The sequence below is a fragment of the Sorex araneus genome, chromosome 4, assembly GCF_027595985.1.
Source record: "Sorex araneus isolate mSorAra2 chromosome 4, mSorAra2.pri, whole genome shotgun sequence".
Taxonomy (NCBI): domain Eukaryota; kingdom Metazoa; phylum Chordata; class Mammalia; order Eulipotyphla; family Soricidae; genus Sorex; species Sorex araneus.
In genome coordinates, this window is record NC_073305.1 from 101,972,422 (window position 1) to 101,994,469 (window position 22,048).

At 43.1% G+C, this 22,048-nt stretch overlaps 1 protein-coding gene across 2 annotated transcripts in view; it reads right to left on the reverse strand.

The window, feature by feature from the left end:
* Positions 1-374: 374 nt before the first annotated feature.
* SLC17A5 (solute carrier family 17 member 5) overlaps positions 375-22,048 on the reverse strand; it is a 57,049-nt gene continuing 35,375 nt past the window's right edge. For both annotated transcript variants that reach the window (XM_012932149.2, XM_055136861.1), the window contains exons 8-11: positions 21,138-21,270; positions 17,724-17,871; positions 5,010-5,100; positions 375-2,154 (exon numbers count right to left, since the gene is read on the reverse strand). In XM_012932149.2, coding sequence (XP_012787603.1) covers positions 2,017-2,154; positions 5,010-5,100; positions 17,724-17,871; positions 21,138-21,270 — 510 coding nt within the window. In that variant the 3' untranslated portion in view covers positions 375-2,016. The remainder of the gene's footprint in view (positions 2,155-5,009; positions 5,101-17,723; positions 17,872-21,137; positions 21,271-22,048) is intronic.

Here is a 22,048-nt window from a genome sequence, read left to right on the forward strand (position 1 = left end):
GATGACAGTGCTACAGAGCTATATCTCTAGGGAAGTTTCATCATTTTGTTTAAGGCTAGAGAAGACATGTGTGTCTTTGAGATGAAGGAAACAAGGCGAGGTATATACGGAAAAAAAAAGCATATTAAAGAGAAATTACTGAAACAAGGTCTTAGAGGAAGAAAGCGATGACATATTAATGGAGTAGCAAGACAGGGGAGAGCTGATGGCAAAAGAAACATCTAATGTCTTATTCCTTGGGTGGCCCAAGTCTCCTTAGGCCAGTGGTGGCAGATATTGTAGAGATAAACTGGTGGCCTGAGGAGGAAGGCAGAAAAGATGTAAAACAGTCACGATGGATGCCAGAAAATATCACAGAGCAGTCAGATACAAAATCCATCCAAAGATTTATTTTATTGATTTATAAAAGATACAAGAGCAACTTAAAGCTATTTACAAATTTAAAAATAAATTTACATCAGTGTATTCATATCATATTACATTAATCAGTGAAATGATACAGGTAGTATTGAACAAACAAAACATGAATCTAGTTCTCTAAATTTCATTTTTATTTATTATTATTATTATTATATTATTATTATTATTTTGCTTTTTGGGTCACACCCGGCAATGCACAGTGGTCACTCCTAGCTCATGCACTCAGGAATTACTCCTGGTGGTGCTCAGGGGACCATATGGGATGCTGGGAATCAAACCTGGGTTGGGCGCGTGTAGGGCAAACGCCCTACCCACTGTGCTATCGCTTCAGCCCCTAAATTTTAGTTTTTAAAATCTGTAGGTCACAATCACAAAGGGAGGTCACATAACTGAATGGGGAAGAGGTGTTCATGAAAAATCTGGCAACAGTAAAGATTTCTGAATGCCCAATGACCAAAAATTAATTCAAAAGCAACCATATTGTTATTCCCAGGTATTTCTGGCATTACTTGGGAAAAAAAAAAGTGACATGTAAAAAAAGTTTAAGGATCTCTGCTCTAAATCACATAATGCCCTAAAAGATGCCCCTGATCCACTGGAAGACAGGAAAAACTGGAAAATATACGATTTCAGGAGCCCACAGGAAGACGATGATATCATTGGTCCCAGGTTCTGTGGCCGAGTCAAAATTTTTTGATTCCTAAACTGTGACGGGAAGAAAACATGAGTTTCTTCCCCACCCCCCCCCTTTTAAAATTCTGGTGTTGCTCATGAAACAGACATTATAAATGTACGCTGTGAACCACACCGATGTGGTGCTGTTCAAGGATGAGGGTATTTGTGGTTGGCAGGGCACTGCGCTTTCCGAGGCAGTGAGGATCCTATCAATACTGGTGCATGCTGAAAAGGCTGTGCCATCCCAGGGCCGTGGCCCTCGCCACTCCTGCCACTCGGGGCTTTGTCTGCACATCAACAAGCCCTGCTGGGAAGAACACTGTTAGAGACCTGGTGCTCACCCTTCCATTGGAGGCTGCAGCTGATAAATGTAGCACCCTGTCCTGAAACCAGGGAGGGCCACGTGGCGGAGGCCTGGGCACGCTTTGTCCCTGGGTGCAGCTGCCAGTCCAAATCAGGCAGTGGCTGGCAACTCACAGAAATGCTAATGCTTGAGACCTAAGTTCCGGCAATTGCTGATATATTTATCCTCACGCTTGTATGAGGAAAGTGGACAAAAACACAAAGCTTAACAAGGCCTGACGCCACCTATAGTTGAATGAAGCAAAGACAAATATGATCTACTGCAGCTCATTCCTCCAGGTATGACCTTTCAAAGTCTAATTAACACCCCCCCTGCTTCAGGGTACCTGTGTGGCAGCTAGGTAGGGCCCTAAGGTAAGAGCGCCAGTATACATGTTTTATTAACAATTAATTACAGCTAAATTTTACTAGTGGCCCTTCATGATTACAAGTCTTAATGTAATACAAGTACATTTTTCATATTTGTAGACTGATTATCCATTAAAATAGCAAAGGCACTTTCAGGTTACATGATAAACAGAAATACACGAGTGGAGGCAGGCTTGTGTCTTGGTTCCTTCAGTTTCGGTGTCCATAGTGATCACTGAGGGCCCAGCTTTGTACCTCGCCTTTGGCAAACAGTGCAAAGAAAATGGCACCAAATACATTAATAGCAGCAGCGATGCAGAAAACAGTTTCCCACTCTTTGATAGTGTTCTATGGAGACAGAGAGAAAAGAGAATGGTCTTTCAGTTTGTAGCCCGGTTATTAAAAAAGTGGTGGGCAAGACTGTAACAATAGGAGCATTTCCCATATAAGTTTCATCAAGAGGGAGATTGAGAGATGGTCAGTTGTCACTTAATGATGGGGGACAGGATCTAAGAAATTCTCCACTAGGAAGTTTCGTTGTATTTTTGTCACAGATGTATTTCCACAAACCTTGATGATACAGATGAGACATCAAAGTTATATGTGCTCCAATGGTGACCAAAGTGTTAAGTGACACACAACTTTATTCTTTCAGTAGAATACTATGCAGCAATAAAAATGAATGAGCAAAAGGAACAGATATAGTTCCCAAACAAAGGTTGATGAAAAGAACACAGAGTATTTCCTCTACGTGAAACTCAAAATCAGACCAAACTAATCTAGTGTTATTGTTATTATTTTTTGTCTTTCTGGGTCACACCTGGTGATGCTCAGCGGTTACTCCTGGCTCTGCACTCAGGAATTACTCCTGGCAGTGCATGGGAACCATATGGGATGCTGGGGATCGATCCCTGGTTGGCCATGTGCAAGGCAAACACCCTGCCCTCCGTACTATCGAGCCACCCCCCCTAATCTCAGGTTTTAAAAATAAAGACAGAGGCTCTTCTTGGAGCAGGTGAGAGGAATGGTAGGAAGGAGAAGCTGGGGCCACAAAGAGGTGGCACTGTTTCCAGGTGACAGAAATGTCTTTGGAAAATTCATTGCACTGCATGTGCTTAGGACTTGTAAATTTTAAAAATACATGTCAGATGGCTTCGAGGCTGGCCTCACGTTCCGGGGAAAGGTCAACTCAGAGAAGCGATCACCAACTACATTGTAGTCGAAGGCCATGTGGGGGAAGGGAGTTGCGGGCTGAATGAGGGCTAGGGACTGAGCACAGCGGCCACTCAACACCTTTATTGCAAACCACAACAGCTAATTAGAGAGAGAAAACAGAAGGGAATGCCTTGCCACAGTGGCAGGGTGGGGTGGGGGGGAGATGGGATTGGGGAGGGTGGGAGGGACACTGGGTTTACGGGTGGTGGAGAACGGGCACTGGTGAAGGGATGGGTTCCAAACTTTGTATGAGGGAAGTATAAGCACAAAAGTGTATAAATCTGTAACTGTACCCTCACGGTGATTCTCTAATTAAAAATAAATAAATTTAAAAAAAAAAAAAAAAAAAAAAATAAAAATACATGTCAGAGAAAGAGAAATTGAATAAGTACTGGATAATGGATCTTTTATTATATTATATAATAATAATAAATATATTTTGACTTAAAAAAATACATGTCAGGACAATGGAGACAGGTCAGTGATAGTCCAGCTCCTGAGTTACCTCATTCCCTGGTCCCGCATGGCTCCTGTAGCACCAGCTGCTATGACCCCTAGACTCAAAAACTGAATATTAAGCTATAAATTTGGGCTCTGGTGGTGCCTTTCAATGATAGGATGACTGAGGCCAAGAGACTGATCCTGACCCCTAGCTCATGTGCCAAGAACCATGTGCCAAAACAAGTGTGTGTCATCTGGGTGCACTGCAACCAAGGGTGTGTGAGCACTCTGGCGAGCCCTGCAACAGAAGCACATGCCACAGGCAAGTGTTTGTGACCTCTGGTCCACAGCAAAGGGAAGGGGGAAATACAAGAGAAACTACAAGGGCCAGAAAGACAGTACATGGATAACGTGTTTGCCTTGTGGTGTTGGAGACTGAATCTGGGTTGGCTGCACTGCACAGCAAGCGCTCTGCCCACTGTCCTCTCTCTCTCTGGACCTTCCTCAAAAGATTTTTCAAATTTTCAATTTTCAAAGATTTCAATTTTTCCTTACTTATTCTCCCATCATTCATTAATGCTTCGCCTTTGCAATCTACTATTAGAGTCGATTTTTGTTCTGGGGTTATACCTGATGGTGCTTGGGCTTTGCTCCTGGTGCTGGTCATGGGACCATGTGGTACTAGGGATCGAATCTAAGGTTTCAGCATGCAAAGCATGAGCTCCAGCCCCTGAGCTGGCTCCCTGGCCCCCTGCTTAAATAACTGTACATTGTCAATTATCACAAGACCGGAGCTGACAAACAAGAGGCCACACATGGTGGAACCTGGAGTGGGCGGGGCAGACCTCTCCTAGTGATGCTAGCCCAGTGGTGTGGCTGGTGATACAGTGCTGCTTAGGGCCACTAGGGCCTTCCTGGGGGTGCTTGGGGGGGCCGTGAAGTTCTGGGATTGAGGTACAAACTGAATTTAGGCATATGCTCTAACACTTGCGCTATTGCCTAGCCACAATTTCATGACTTTAAAGTATTTGATGGTTTCAACCATAAGATCGTCATGCAAATTTAATTCTTTTGTTGGGCCTAAAGTCCAAAGAGTTTTTCTTTGAAAATGCTCTTCCCTTCCCATTAAGGCAGTTAGGTTCTGGGGCCAGCAAGATAGTACAGCAGGAGGAACTGGCTTTGCATGTGGCTAGCCCGGGTTTGATCCCTGGTACCCCAAATGGTCCCTCATACCCCCAGAAGTGCAAAGCCTGGAGTAAGCCCTAAGCATTGCTGGGTGTGGCCCCCAAACCAAATATTTTGAAAAAGGCAGTTAGGCTAAGGGATTGTATAAAGATAAACATTCAGAATTTTACCTTGAATTAAAGCTCAAGTAGGAAAATGAAACATATTAAAGAAAAACCTAAGCAGATGGGGTCGGTGGATAACTCAAAGAGCTGGCACCACATAGTCTCCTGAGCACTGCTGGGTACAGCTCCCAAACAAACGATAAGTATCAAGTGAACTACAGTTTGACCTTTGCAGTTTAAAATAAATTATCTACTTACTTCAGGAGTCAGACTTTTAGCAATGATGGGTCCAACCATTCCTGGAATTGTGGCAAATGTGTTTGTGATGCCCAGGAGGATACCAGCATATCTGCAAAAAACATTTTCACAGAGGCTTATCATCGGGTTATACATCCAAGTAGCTTCTCCCCTCCCCCCCACCAAATAGACATCTATACCACTTCTAGGCTGTATTTTTGTAAAATTGTATGTCTTGTGAAATGAAATGCCTCACTGAAGTAAGACTGAATATTTAGCCCCAGATGAGAAGCTTGCATTTCAGTAGTTAATTGGCATTCTAACATTACATCCAGGGACATGGCCACTTAAAGTGATACGGAAAAGTGATGAGATATGATTTCCACACCTGGCCATTTCTATCCAGGAGACTTCATGTGTCTTGATTATTTTTTGAGTTAAAAGAGTTTCTATTGCAAAATTAATTTCACTGCTGACAGTTGGAGAAAAGAGACAGAAAACACTGGGTGCTCAGTGGTGGGGCGCCTGCATCGCAGGTGTGAGGCTGGAGCCTTTTCTTCTGGTTTATTCCTCTTTTTGTTTTTTTGAGGGGAGCCACACCGAGTTGATTCTGGTTTGTTTGGGGGGTCACAGCTTGCTGTGCTCAGAGCTTTCTCTTCTGGCTCAGAGCTTAGAGATCCCTTCTGGGAGTGCCCCAGGAACTGTATGTGGTGCTGAGGATTTGAACTGCCCTTCCCACTGTACTATCTCTCTGGCCTCCTGGCTGAGCGTTTGATCCCAACAATGCCCCTGATGCTCAAATGTGAGCCTGGTGGTGACACTGGCCGTGGGGGCACCCCAGCCACTGTGTGATCTCCAACATAGTAAAATTTCTACAAGTACCACAACTGATGTCAGTGACCTTGGCAAGCACTGGAACCAAGTGTGTATGTGGTCACTACAACAACAGCTGGAAGGGAGGGGGAAAATAAATAAATAAAAAAAATGAAGAGGAAATAAAATTATCTGCAGTCCTTCTAAGTAACCAGCACTAACATCTTATAAATACCTTAATTACTCTCCCTACCTAATGCAATTTATTTATTTTTTAAAAAGGAAATTATACTGAAGAGGCATTGTATTATGATATTTTTTATAAATTTCAGGTGTGCATGGTTATAAATTACTACCCGTATGTATGACATAAGTTCACCACTAAAAAATTGAATTCTGGAGGTTAGAGTTATAGGATAACATTTGGTTTGTCCTTTCAGCCTTGCCACAGGGAACTTAGTTTACCTTAAAGTAATGCTCTTTCTGTATGGATACAGGAAGACAGTTAATATTATGCTTTGTAACTTGGGAGTTGACTGACTCCAATAATATTTACTCCTGGGCATCTGTTTTCTCAACTCAGTTGCCCTTAGTTCCTAGCACCCCAAAAGTAGGGTCCCAACGAGGGACAGAATGGACCCAGGGCAAGCTGTGAGCTACCCTGGCATCGAAATAGGCCAGGCCAAAGTGCCACAATACTCAACTATAAGTTGAGAACATGGTCATAGACAAATGCTGTCATGATCCAAAAGTAATGACGAGACTAGGACCCTGCTGGAATTAGGAAGACTAACCTGGCCTGAGGACTGTGGTCTGGAATATATAGTGAATGTCCTCAGGAAGAACTAAATAAGGCTGACATATCTCTTACTGTGTTCATACAGAGTGACATTGCTAGAAATAGAAGTAAATTTATTATAACTATTTAAGCAGATTACTAGCTGAGGAAGGAAGAAAGTGACACACCCTTGTTTGGACCCCACCCTTGAGTGGATCTCCTAGTAATCGGGAGTAATCTCCTTAGATGATATTTTATTAATCTCCTTGAGAAATGGTCTTACCCTTTTTTGTTGATTTGTTAATGTTCAACCCACCTTTGTGTTACGGCCCTATGTGATTGCTATATAAACTAAGACTGTAACAGAAGTAGGGGGAAGACACAGAAGCGAAAGAGACAGCAGAGACAGAAGAGGAGACAGCACAGACAGAAGAAGACACAGCAAGGAGAGGACAGAGGCAAGACAGAAGCAAGAAGACGCAGAAGCCGGGAGAAGACACAGGAGAAGAAACAGCAGAGAAGACAGAAGCAAGAGAGAAGACACAGAAGCAGAGACAGAGAGAGGTCGGAAGAGACCAGCAGAGAGAATACAGAGACAGAGACGGAGCTAGAGAGACAGACAGAAGAGAGCAGAGCAGCACACACAGAAGCAGAGCTCAAGGAGGAGCCATCCCGATCCGGTCCATACACAGAGCGCGCGTCTTTGTAATTTTTTACAAGAGTGATAGTACAGGGGCTGGAGCAATAGCACAGCGGGTAGGGCGTTTGCCTTGCACGCAGCCGACCCGGGTTCGATTCCCAGCATCCCATACGGTCCCCTGAGCAGTGCCAGGGGTAACTCCTGAGTGCAGAGCCAGGAGTAACCCCTGTGCATTGGCCGGGTGTGACCTAAAAAGCAAAAAAAAAAAAAAAAAAAATAGTGATAGTACAGGGGCTAGAGCACTTGTCTGGCCTATGGCCAACCCAGATTCCATCCAGGATTCCATCCCTGGAGCCCTTTATGGTCCTCTGAGCACAAAGTCAGGAGTTATTCCTGAGTCTACAACAAACAAAACAAACAAACAAAAGGTTGAATTCTAGCATTCATCATGTGATTCACCTTTTTAATACCCAATTTACCTCCACCCTCTCCCTTCTCTTCTGGAAACCACCTACAGATTTAATATATTATTATATAAGTGAGATCACAGCTAAATCTGTGCACTGTCTCAGAAGCAGTCAAGTTAGCTCTACAGTGTGTGTTAATGTATAAGACCCAGAAGTACATTTTTAGTAGCTCACAAAAGTCCTGCTTTATCTCTAATGTCTCTGTAAGAGAAACGTTTAAGAATAACCTGGCTATTTCTTGTAGACACGGGAGAGGCCCAGAAAAGACTGAGTACTTCTGTGATTTATTTATTTATTTATTTATTTATTATTTATTTAGTGCTTTTTGGGCCACATCTGGCAATGCACAGGGGTTACTCCTGGCTCTGCACTCAGGAATTACTCCTGGCGGTGCTCAGGGGACCATATGGGATGCTGGGAATCGAACCTGGGTTGGCTGCATGCCAGGCAAACGCCCTACCCGCTGTGCTATTGCTCCAGCCCAATTCTGTGATTTATTTTAAGGGCAATTCCTGTGGGCTGGGGATACAGCTCAGCAATAAAGCATTTGCCTTGCATGTGCAAGGCCCTGGGTTCCGTCCTGCAAATTTGCTCACACACACGAAAACTCAGTGGGACTTAAGGGTAACTCTTCGAAGAATAGGATGCTGTACTGTTTTTCTTTCTTACTTTCCCACCCCCCTTGTGTCACACCTGGTAGTGCTCAGGGCTTATACCTTGCTCTGCTCTAGGGTCATTCCTGGAAGGGCTTAGGGGATCCTATGAAGTGCTAGGGATTTAACCCGGGTCGGCCTCATGCAAAGCAAGAGCTCAGCCTGCTACTATGGCTCTAGTCCCAGGAGTAGGATGCTAGAGGCTCATCTCTGAGGTATCATTTACCATGATCTTAAGCACTGCCCTGCTCCCTGTATTTCCTATACACTGGTAGTATGTAGATTCGACATTCTAAATGTATATTAGATTTATGTTTGGCATTTTGGTAAAAAAAAAATCTTGAAGATCCAATTACTATGGTAAACATATCTACACTACAACAATAAATATTAAAAAGAAAACTTGAAGACATTAAAGATAATCAACCGTGGGCTGGAGTGATAGCACAGCAGGTAGGGCGTTTGCCTTGCACGCAACCAACCCAGGTTCGATTCCCAGCATCCCATATGGTTCCCTGAGCACGGCCAGGGGTAATTCCTGAGTGCAGAGCCAGGAGTAACCCCTGAGCATTGCTGGGTGTGACCCAAAAAGAAAAAAAAAGATAATCAACCAACAAAATAGCCATTATTATTTCTTATAAAATTCATCTGGCCATATATGGAGTAACATTAGAGCTTTTAAATTTTCCAATTTTTCATGAGATGGTCATTGCTATATAATAAAAATTTGGGGGGCTGGAGCGATAGCACAGTGGGTAGGGCATTTGCCTTGGACATGGCCGACCTGGGTTCAATTCCCAGCATCCCATATGGTCCCCTGAGCACTGCTGGGAGTAATTCCTGAGTGCAGAGCCAGGAGTAACCCCTGTGCATCTCCAGGTGTGATCTAAAAAGAAAAAAAAAATCGGAGGTCACGGAGACAGCTGAAAAGGGTGGAGCATGTACTTCTCATTTATGGGCCCCTAAGCTGGATCTCCAATACTGCATGACCCCTGCCTCTGTACCACTAAATATAGCCCAGGTGGACCCTTAGCACTGCTAGGGAAACCCCCACCCCCAGTCAATTCTGACAAAATTACAGAACTTTGACGTCTTATTAGTCCATGTGAATTATTGGTTGTTTTATTTTTTTTTGGGGGGGTCACACCCGGCGATGCACAGGGGTTACTCCTGGCTTTGCACTCAGGAATTACTCCTGGCAGTGCTCAGGGGACCATATGGGATGCTGGGGATCAAACCCGGGTCGGCCACGTGCTATTCTTTCCTACTGGAGCGATAGCACAGTGAGTAGGGGTGTTTGCCTTGCACGCAGTCGACCCGGGTTCGATTCCTCTGTCCCTTTCGGAGAGCCCGACAAGCTACCAAGACTATCCCGCCTGCAGAGCAGAGCCTGGCAAGCTACCTGTGGTGTATTCAATATGCCAAAAACAGTAACAAGTCTCACAATGAAGATGTTACTGGTGCCTGCTCGAGCAAATTGATAAACAACGGGATGACAGTGCTACAGTGCTAATATTCTTTCCATTAGGGTTTAGAATCCCAGTAGCTTGGTTCTGACCACTGTTGAGTGGCCTCCCCTCAGCTGAGTTTACTGAAAAGTGCCTGCGAAGGTCTGAATTGGATTCTTCCCACATTCTTATATTAACAGTATCTCAGAGGTATCATTTAACATATTCTGATGGCGGTCTTACAGGCGTCGCATTATGATGACACCCTGGCTGTGCACTTACAGCCTTTAGAACTATGAGAAAGTAAGCTTCCGTCTCAGAAAGCTGCCCAGCTTGTAGTATTTTGTATGACTTCTTAAGCTGACTAATATAGAGTCTGAATAAAACTGATAAATCCAATCCAGTTATTTGTAACATTACAAATTCCTATGTCTAAAACTCATGCATACAGGACTTAATAACATTAACCATGTAGCACACAAACACACACACATATTGTTATTTTGCTTATGCCTTTTAGGGATGTAACTTAAATTAACCAAGCTTGGCAAAGCTGTCTTTTTTTTTTCTTTCTTAAAGCCAGTAACACTGGCAGTAGGAGGACCGATTGCAGTGTGCCAGGCCTTTTCAGTAACAGATATTAAGTGCAGATGATTGCTGTGAAATTCTAAATGTCAGCACCAAGAGGCTCATTCAAGTATTTATATTACACTTGGCTAGAAAGGGCCTTGAGAAATTGATGACTCTTTGGAAAAAAACATGTATGGACTTAGTCTGGGTTGTGTGCCTCTACAGAGTTGAGTTCTCGGATTAACAATGAAAAATCTATTCACTTAAAAAAAATTCAATTCTCTTGAATTCAGGAAACAGAATTATATGCAGAAAATATCTATTCCATTCTGTAGACGTCTTAGAGAATATTAAATAGACTTTTTACATTAAAAGGGATACTGGATGTTTTACTGAAAAACCTGTCAGACATGTTTCTAAGTATATCATATATATATCATTCATTTTTATAGTAAAATAACCCCACAAGGTAGGAGTTATCTTTATTTTATAGATGAAGAAAGCTATAAAATGTTACCCACTCTGATTCCAAACCAGTACTTAGTATTATGTTATGATCTATAATGCCACTTTATTAAAAACACAAATTTTCTCATGTTCAATTTTTCATCATAAACCTCTGTGTCTTGAAGCTTGAGGGCCTGCTGTCCTCACATGTTCCTGTCCTGACTAGCAGTCTTCTAAACACTGGATGGGCACTTACTATTTAACAAGAAGAAAAGAAACGAAGCAGCAAGATGGTCATAAATTATGTCACCTTTAGATAATCAACCCACAGGGAAGCAGAAACCAATTAGTAGGCTTGGAACCAAAAAACTAGTTGGAAAATAACTGAGAGCTTATCTGAAGGTTTGAATCAAAATTCGTGGGCGAAAAGGACATTTTCTCCTTTACATTTTGATGAGATTACTTTGCCGTTTCCCTGCCATGGAATTTCAAAGTTTCACATGTTGTTCACATATTTCCATCTATATGTTGATTTCAGCCCCGAATCTGATGCCTTGGGTCAACTTAGATACCATGATCTGAGGCATACAGGCACGTACCGTCATCCTAACTTTGACAACTTTTTGTTGGTATCACTTATATTTCTAAATGTTCAGTGTCCTATCTTCAAAAGATAAATTAATGCCCCTCACCCCCCGCCCCTGGACTGGAACGATAACACAGCAGGTAGGGCGTTTGCCTTGCATGCGGCTGTCCCAGGTTAGATTCCTCCATCCCTCTCGAAAGGCCAGGCAAACTACCAAGAGTATCCCACACGCACAGCAGAGCCTGGCAAGCTACCCATGTTGTATTCGATATGCCAAAAATAGTAACAAGTTTCACAATGGAGACGTTACTGGTGCCCACTCGAACAAATCAATGAACAATGGCAGGACAGACCTACAGTGCTATTCCCCGCCCCAACTTTATAAGACACACAAAATGTCAAGGATGGGCTAGAATCTTTTAAGACATAGACTTCAACCACTGGGCTGATATCAGCCAATACTGGAAGGCCGTTCTAGGAACTTGCTACTGGTTGTGTAATGTATGCTTCCATCAGTGCAAGCAGGGAACATGTTACTTGCATGTTTGTGTCTTCAACATTTGGTACAGGTCCTGGCACTGTGTTGTTAAGTCCCGGGGGCCATTAAGCAGCATGCTGTGACAGGGAAAGTCAGTAATGACACAGCTGCCTGGCTGGAAATCCAATTCATCTTTCTCCACCCCATCTGAAATGATATATTGGGGGACACTGCTGAAATCCTGAAATATTAAGTACACTGTTTCCTTCAAGTATGAGACTAAAAATGATGCTGAAAAGTGAGGCTTTTGTTATTTAAGATTCAATGGTGGTCCCTACTGAGCAATCTTTTTTTTTTAATTAATTCAATCAGTTTAATCTTTACATGAGTTGAGTTGTGACTCTGGTTATGGCACCTGACTCCAAGTTTCCCAGGAAATAATAATTAAGCTTTCTGTATTATGCACAGACCACTTATTGTATCATGAGCTAAGTATTCTACGCACATATATGTGTGTTCTGTTTCAGAATTTTCATGACGGGGCTGGAGAGAGTAGAGGGGTTAATGCCTTGCAGAGTGCTGACCTTCACTCAATCCCCAGCATGCCCCGAGTGTTGCCAATTGTGACCCCAAAATAACAACAACAACAAAAGAAGCTGCAATTTTCACAGCAGTCTTTTAAGGTAGGTGCCACGGATATTTAATTTTTCTTTCCCCAGCATCTGCTTTCATTTTCGCTTGACAAGAGCTCTAGTTACTCCCTAATGATCCAATTTTCCTTGACAGCCAGTTTCAGAGAGCAGAGTAGGGCCCTTGTCAGATTCCATAGTTCTAAGAGACTTCTGGCACCTTCTAAATCCTGAAACTGTATTTCAGCTCCATGAAATGAAGTAGCTGGCTTCTGACCTTTCTTCTGGCTGGGTGGCCATGGAACCAATTTTATGTTCCAAATCACTTTTACTTCTCATTTGTTTGCTTAGTTTTATAATCAACTCATGTTAAATGAGGTAAGCCAGTGTCTGTTCTCTGCAAGGATTTTTTTCCCCCCTCTTCAAATTCCCAAAATAGTTGTGAGCTACTTTCCAATGACCAATTTTTAAGACCTTGTAAATAAGTCTTTGGAAGGCAACTTAATGCGGCAGCAGAGTGATCCTGGGAGCACAGAGCCGGAAGACAAGTCAGGTTTGCTGTTTACAAGCTGGGACTTGAAAGTTACATAACTCCTTTGTGCCTGCATGTCTTCCACTTTCGAAATGACCCTTGATTTCTTCCCATGTTATAGTGGATGTGACTGCTGCATCTACTCCTACAAAATTTGGTGGGGCATGGACTCCTTTACCTCTAACTCTCAGGGAGTGTATTGATTGTCCTTAAGTCATTCAGCATTCCCTTGGCCATGGGTGGTGTTTCAGGGGTGGGTATGTGACTTAGTTTGGCTCAGTCAAAATGAGACTCAGGACTTACTCCCATAGTTGGGAAAGAAAAAGATCCCTGTCCTTCTTGCTTGACACGCCAGGAAAAGAAGCATGTAACCCGGGCAGTTGCGGGCCATCGTTTCACTGTGGGAGTGGACAAGCAGCCCCAGATTGAAACCAGGACCACGTGGAGTCGAGTGTGGAGAAGACACACACTTTCAGGGGCGTCAGGGGACAGCTGGGTATCAGACTCTTGCCTGAAGCCCACTGTTTCAGGACTTGACACTAGGGTCAATCAGCAGGTTATGCTGTGCAGAAAGCTTGACTGGAATTCCTAGTACTTCAGCTGAAAGCAACTCATACTTCAGACCACTTCTGTGCCAAACTGTCCACTGCCATATGGACAGCTGGACTGCTGCCTCCCCAGCCCCTCCAAGGAAAGAGCTTTGTGAGCTAGCGTGACAACTAACTTCAGCTGACCCTTGGCAATGACAAAAATCTCTAGTTTTTTTGTTTGTTTGTTTGGGGTTTGTATTTGGCCACACCTGGTGGCTTGCAGGGGCTACTCTGAGCTCAGGGGACCGTACAGTGTTAGGACTTGAGACTGGAACTCCTGCAGGTGAAGCTCCCTCTTAGACCGTCAAGCCATCGCCCTGGGCCCCATCTCTGAGTCTTGTGACTCTGTTTCTCTTGGTTCCTATTCAAACCTTTAGTCTTCTGCTCCTTCTTAGTCTCAACAAACCTGACTCTCAAGTCACAAATGAAAGGTTAGCAGTTAAGGGATTTTTTGGGCGGGGTTCAGGCTACACCTGGCAGTAGTCAGGGGGCTACTCCTGGCTATGCTTGAGGGGGTCACACCATGGGGGGGATTGAATCTATGCTTTCTGCATGCAAAGCTGCATTTAGCCCGTGCAACTCTCTCTCACCCAAGATTTCAAATTATCTGCATAATAAATGACCTCAAAACTTAGCAGCTTCCCACAACAAATATTTGTTATCTCCCACTTTCTGGGGGTCAGGACTGTCAGAGCAGCCTGGCAGAGACCCAGAAGGTTTTTTTTTTTTTTTTTTCTGGTTTTGGTGCTGGAGATAAAATCCCAGAGCCTGAGGCTTGTGACACAGTCTACAACTGAGCTCTATTCCTGGCTTCTCAGCAGATTTCAGTCATAATGTTGGCTGCTGCCAAGTCACGGGAAGGCTTGTCTGGGGCCAGAGGACCCGTGACTGCTGCATGGTGGCCTCCCTTCCTACTATGAGGGCTGTGTCACAGAGCTGCTAAATGTCTCCACTTGCGACATGGCGTTTGGCACCCCCTATTGTGAGTAATCTGAGAGAGACAGAAGCGAGGAGAATGTTCGATGCTTTTCTAACCTGGTCAGATGCCATCAATTTCTGCCACAATCTATTCATCAGAAACAAGTTACTAAATCTAGTTCATGCTCAAAGGTAGAGGAACAGGTTTTACCTTCTGAAGGGTGGAATACTGAAAAAAATTCGTGGATATATAATTTGTTGACTTTGTGTGTATGTCACCCAACATTTTTTTTTTCTTTTTGGGTCACACCCAGCAATGCTCAGGGGTTACTCCTGGCTTTGCACTCAGTAATTACTCCTGGCAGTGCTTGGGGGACCATATGGGATGCCGGGGATCAAACCCGGGTCGGCCGCGTGCAAGGCATACGCCCTACCCGCTGTGCTATCACTCCGGCCCCCCAACATATTTTTAAATCAAAATCTTTAATTTCTCATATAACCTGAAAATCTTTTTTTTCCTTTTCATACAGAACATGTATTACTCTCATCCTTTTCAAATAGTTGTTTCTTGCATTATCTCAGTTAATTCTTGACAGGGAGATGGCACTAACGGAAGTGTGCAAGTTTTGCTTCTAGGAGGACCTGATTCAATCCCCAACACTGCATAGTCCCCCTAAACACTGTGGAGGGGCCCCTAAACAACAGACTGAGACTACCCCCTAGGCATCATTGGGTATGATTCAAAAATCAAAACCAACCAACCAAACTAAAAAAGTTAGTTTCTTTACTTGAGCTCTGAATCTCATTCCTTATCTTCCACCACTAATTTTCGCTTCTTTAACTTCAGTTTTTCATCCTTTTGTTATATTTTGTTTTCTTTTGATTTTGGCCCACATCCAGCAGAGCTCAAGGCCTGCCTATTGGGGATTCTGTGATGCCAAGGGTTGAATCTGGGCCTCCTGCACGCATAGCACATGCTCAGCCTTGACCCATTTCTCTGGCCCCGATCTCATATCCTTTTCCAGTTATCTTTTCTCAGCATAAGCATATTAATATGTTTGGGTCTTTATTCTTTTTTTTTTTTTTGCTTTTTGGATCACACCTGGCGATGCACAGGGGTTACTCCTGGCTCTGCACTCAGGAATTACCCCTGGCGGTGCTCAGGTGACCATATGGGATGCTGGTGACCATATGGGATGCTGGGAATTCAACCTGGGTTGACCGAGTGCAAGGCAAACGCCCTACCCGTTGTGCTATTGCTCTAGCCCTGGGTCTTTATTCTTAGAAAGAAATCTCCCATCAGTATATGTCTCTCTTTAGCCACCCCCTCCTTCTTTTATAGTTAAGTGTTGAAACAGTTGTTTATGAGCAGTAGTTCTCAAATTTTATGTTTTGTGGGTTATTTGGTTTGTTTGTTCTGGGGTCACATCTGGTAGTGTTCAGGGCTATTCCTGGCCTCGTGCTCAGTGATCACTCCTGCAGGGCTTGGAGAATCATATGTGGTGCCGGGGATGGAACCCATTGAGGCTGTGCGCAAGGAAAACACCCTTTCTGCTGTACCATCACCCTAGCCCACTTCTCAAAGGTTACTGCTCACAACGACAACCTGGAAGAGCGACGTGTGCGGAAACCTCGTTCCTGGGATCAACATTTCCATTTTACTGTTCATTTGGTGATTCTGAAGTGGCAGGTGGTAGTGATCTAGAAAGGGTTAGTGAGAAAACGGGGAGACTTCAAACAGACAGAGAGAGACAGACAGAGAGACAGACAGACAGACAGACACACACACACACACACACACAAACACACAGAGCAAGGAAGAGAGACTTGACAAAGGGGTCTGAAAAGGAACCTCGTGGCCCTATGGGTTGACAGGTGGGCCCAGGAGTGGGCGCCCTGCAACTCGAACCCTGCGGAGCCTTCTTGGACCTCTAGTGAGAGAATTGATGGAATGATTTCAAAGCTCTGCTGGCATTCTAGGTCCTAAATTGCTCACTGAAGTGGCAGGAGATTGAGGACTAATAAGAAGTCGAGGCGTCCATGGACTAGCTGTAAAGGATTTGAGATAGAGGAAAGATGGCAGAACACTATTTGTGCCTTCTCCAAAAATAAATCCATGTTCTTTTTCACTTTTTGGGTCACACCCAGCGATGCTCAGGGTGTGTGTGTGTGTGTGTGTGTGTGTGTGTGTGTGTGTGTGTGTGTGTGTGTGTGTGTGTGAGCACTTCAGCCAGGAGGGGGACCCCTGGAGGCGTGCATGTGTGTGTGCATGTATGAACAGCACAGCAAAGATGTGCAACCTGAGCACCACAACCCAGTGTATGTGTTACTCTTGTCCCCCCACTGCAACAATGCCTGCAAAGGGCAGGGAATGAGAAACAAGAAGACGTGCCTCAGAGGATTGCTGTAAGGCTCAAATGAGATACCGTTTGTGCAAGTGATTTGTAAGCTACCAAGTGCTAGGCAAACAGTTACACATTGGTCTCAAGTGTTTCTCCCTCCAACTCAGGCATCACTGCTGCTTAGAATCACGGTGAGCCCTGAAGATGTATGTCTCTACCTTCCTAGAATTCCAACTTTTATTGCAGACACATACAAATCATAATGGGGCCTATAAATTGTTATCTGGAAACACTGTGGACAGGGGTTATGACAGTTGAAAGTGTAAATTTTTGAAAGTCAAAGTTTTTTTTATTTTGGTCACACCCAGCAATGCTCAGGGGTCCTGGCTTTGCATTCAGGAATTACTCCTGGCGGTGCTCGGGGGACCATATGGAATACTGGGGGTCAAATCAGGGTCAGCCACGTGCAAGGCAAGTAAATGCCTTACCTGTTATACTACCGCTCTGGCCTCCAAAGTCAAGCTTTAGTCCTTGTATAAACTGAAATTCTGCTAAAGGAGTTAGCATAGTTTAATTCAGAAAGTAAAGGCAGAAAGTACAACTGAAGTTTACAGGGGTCAAGAATAAAGGGATTCAAATAGGGATCAGTTTGCATCTGATGACAAGATCAAATTCTGGTAATAGATGGTGGTAAAGGTTACAAAAGAATGTACAGGAACTTAATGCCACATAACTATACATTTAAAATGGTTAAAACAGTACATTTTATGTCATGTTTATTTCACCACATTAAAAAAAAAGAATTAAAAATAAATCACAGCAAATATTTTATGTTAGTACTCACGAAGGAGCAATATCCAGATGGTTGATGCTAAATCCAGAAGAGCAAAAGCCTGCCAGAGTTGTTGATATACTTAGGAATGCTACAGCCAGAGAATAATTGCAGCCAATATATCCAGCAGCTATGAGGAACACTGCAGGCCCAATCATTCCTGGAATTGAAAGTTAGGGGGTGGGAGGGGAAACCAGAGAATTATTTCCTTTTTATGGCTCAGTATAGTTTAAGCCTAATGTTTGATGCTATTGCCACCTAGTGTAAAAACATTGTATTGCCTTAAGACTCTAAATTGTAGCATTTCATTAAAAATTTTACTGAGGGCTGGTTATTTTTGGGGGTCTCTCTGGCCCTCAAAAAAAGAATTGAGGGCCAGAGAGACAGTACAGAGGGTAAGAGGATTGCATGGTGCCTGCCCTGGGTTTGAATCCCTGGTACTGAATATAAGGTTCTCAACAGGTGTGGCCAAAGACTGAAAGAAAAAAACCTCCACCGCCACCACCACCACCAAAACCCTCCAAAACCAAAAACATAAAACAAGAGAGGCATAGGGGTCGGAGAGAAGGTCCAACAGGCTAAGCATATGCTGTCCAAGAAGGGGGGGCCTGGTTCAATCACACACTCCCCCAAAACAGAAAATGAAGATATAGGCACAATGCAAGTAATATAAAATAAAAGGAAAGAAATCTCATTATACAGCGTTACTTAATCTACGCATGACCAGGACTCAGCTAAAGTTCTATGTTGGAGAAAAGAAAGAGGAAGAAAAGATTGGCTATAAAATATATTCTACAGAGAAACAATAGTTGACAAAAGAGACTGTGATTAAATAAATATCATAAAACCAAAGATGACAAACAAAATAGTAAGCTCTGTTAAGTTAGAAAAACATTGTTTGGGTCTTAGGATTGTGTATGATACATACATAATTTATTATAGGTAAGCCTAAAATATAAGTCCCAGGAAAGGACTTAATTAGTGGGTAGGTTTTAAAATTTTGTTTATTTTGGTTTTGGTTGTTCACATTGGTCATGATAAACTTCAGCAGTATGAAATGGAAAAGGTGTGAAATTTAGAACATTAGGACTGGAGCGATAGCACAGCGGGTAGGGTGTTTGCCTTGCACGCAGCCAACCTGGGTTCGATTCAATCCGTCCCTCTTGGAGCCCAGCAAGCTACCTGTGGCGTATTCGATATGCCAAAAACAGTAACAAGTCTCACAATGAAGATGTTATTGGTGCCCGCTTGAGCAAATCGATGAACAACAGGATGACAGTGCTACGGTGCTTGGTTTTGGAGATTCACCCACCAGTGCTTGGGGAACCAGGTCGTACCAGGGATTGAACCCAGAGCTTCTGTATATAGCAATGCTGTCCAATAATAGCTATCCACAGATCATTCTTGGTCATCATGAGAATGCTGTATATGGTAAGTGGAAAAACTTACATTTTTATTTCAACTAAGTTTAAATAGCCATTGGTGATTAGTGGCTGCAGTTGGACACAATCGCTTTCTCACCTCCTCTCGCCTACCCATTCCGCACCAATAGAAAACCAGACTGGATCTAAAAGGGATGTATTTTACTTATTAAGTTTGTGTGTGTGAGATGTCAGGGATCACCCAGGGCCTCGCATATGCAAGACAAGTCTGTGTTGGGCTTATTCCTGGCTCTGTGCTCAGGGATCACTCTTAGAAGGAAGTGAGGGGACCATATGGGATGTTGAAGATCAAACCTGGATGGCTGTGTGCAAGGCAAACACCTTGGACATCTGTACTATCTCTCCAGTCCCTTTTCCTTATTCTTCCAACCCCCCTTTTCTTTCTTTTTTTCTTTTTTTGCTTTATGGGTCACACCTGGCAACACACAGGGGTTACTCCTGGCTCTTCACTCAGGAATCAACCCTGGCGGTGCTCAGAGGACCATGGCATGCTGGGAATCGAACCCGGGTCGGCCGTGTGCAAGGTACTAACACTATCTGCTGTACTATTGCTCCAGTCCCCAACTCCCTTTTTCCATATTTCTTCTTGTTCTCTGTCTTTGGGGGCTACACCTTTTGGGTGCTCAAGGGCCATTTCTGGCTTTGTGCTTGGGGGCCACTGCTGGCATGTCTGGGAAAGCATGTAGTGTCCAGATGAAATCAAGGTTTCCCACATGCAAAGCTTGAGCTCACCCACTGAGCCATCTCTCTAGCTCCATTTGTTTGTCTTATAGTGAGTCAAGGGGGCGGAGAGATATTACAATGGTAGGGGTGCTTGCCTGAATGTAACAACCTTGGGTTCAATCCCTAGCACTCTGTATGGTCCCCTAAGCCCACCAGGAGTGATCGAGGAGCACAGAGCCATGAGAAAGCCTCTGAACACTACTGAATGTGGCGCAAAAATACTAGGAAGGTGTTTGCAGAGTTACACTGACTAGGCTTCTTTCACAATGCAATCACTGTATCAGCAACTTCCTGGAAAGAGCCTTTAAGAAAACAGAGTAACTATCCTAGTTTTTTTTTTTTTTGCTTTTTTTGGGTCACACCCAGCAATGCTCAGGGGTTACTCCTGGCTTTGCACTCAGGAATTACTCCTGGCAGTGTTTGGGGGACCATATGGGATGCCGGGGATCAAACCCAGGTCGGACGCGTGCAAGGCAAACGCCCTACCCCCTGTGCTATCGCTCCGGCCCCGATAGTTTTTTTTTTTTTAATTTTTAATTTTTTTGTCTTTTAAAAATTTTAGTTTTAAATTTTTTTGGTTTTTATGGGTCACACTTGGAGATGCTTAGGTGTTACTCCTGGCTCTGCCCTTAGGAATTACTCCTGGTGGTGCTCAGGGGACCACATGGGATGCTGGGGATCGAACCCAGGTTGTCGAGTGCAAGGCAAACACTGTCCCTGCTGTACTATCACTCTGACCCCCAGATAGTTTTAAAATTGACCTGAGTGAAGTGTCTGAAACACAGATTATTTATAGTTCCTTTGAGTTTTTTTAATATAATATAATGTGATAACTTTTGACATGTTAAGTTTTAGGATTGAAATTTAAGATGTATTCACTTCTAAAAGGGATGATGACTTAAAAATACTAACACTATTATAAACTTAGATTTTGCAAATAAAGTGATTTATAAAATTCAAGGATGATATTTATAAAGAGAGCCATTTTTCATAATGCTGTGGTTGAGATAATAGAGTATTAACAATATTAATATTTCCAGTACAAGGTTTGGAAAGAACCACCTGCATAAAAAGTAATATTTAGACAGTTTAATAATTTAAATAAAATTTTATTTAAATAAATAAAATCACTATTTAAATAAAGCACTACTAAAACTGTTTAAATATGTGGACAAAATAAATAATACTATTTTAATTTTTCCTCATATAGTAAACCCAGTAAATAATTATAAACCAAAACATAACCATTCACATCACCTACCTATAAGTGTAAAAGTTCTTCGAACACATATAGTTGAAAAATTCCATTTTGCCCTTAAATTGTCAGCAAGTTGACCAGACAGGATCATACACACCCAACAGCCAAAATAAGGCACTGCGGATAAGACGCCATTCTGGAAGTATATAAAGATAAAGTATTAATTATGGTGGGAGGAAAGGCTAAAATAACTTAAACCTCCACACATCCACTAACCACTGGAAGACAGGAAACACAAAATTATATACTGTTAATTGGTCTGTAGTGATGGTACCTAAGTTTGTTCTCGGAAAGATGATGCGATTCATTTCAGTACATTCCTAAAGAGAATGTCTCAAAGAGAATCGATGCTAAAAGTTCCCTAACAACTAAAACTAGCAACATTTACACATCCCATGGACATCTTTCACAAATCTCAGTTTAAGGATATGACTCCTTGTCTTCATTAAAAAAAAATTAAAGCTGTTCATACCCAAAAATAGAGTAATAGATATCACCCCAGCCCTCACTGAATTGTGAAAAAGAGGGAGCTAGCGCTGAGGCTGTGGCTCCATGGTAAAGCACTTGGCTTGCGTGGGTGAGGCCCTGGGTTCAAGGCCCAGCAACGCAACAACGACAACAATAAAAGAAGGATGTTGTAGCATCACTAAACTGGAACAAAATGAGAGGCCAGGATAATAAAACAAAACATATCAAAAGGCAAGTTTATAACAAAGAATGAAGGGCTTTAGTGTTCTAAATTACTGAGATAACTTTAAAAACAGTGTATCAAGCAAGCTTTATCCCTTATCTGTGTCCCCAACCCCCATCTCATCCCTTCCCTTTTGTTGCTTTTTGTAGCTATGCCGGGGAGGGGCTCACACACTTGTCATGCTTGCTGAGCGTGAAACTCTAACTGCAGTGCTCCTGGGGCT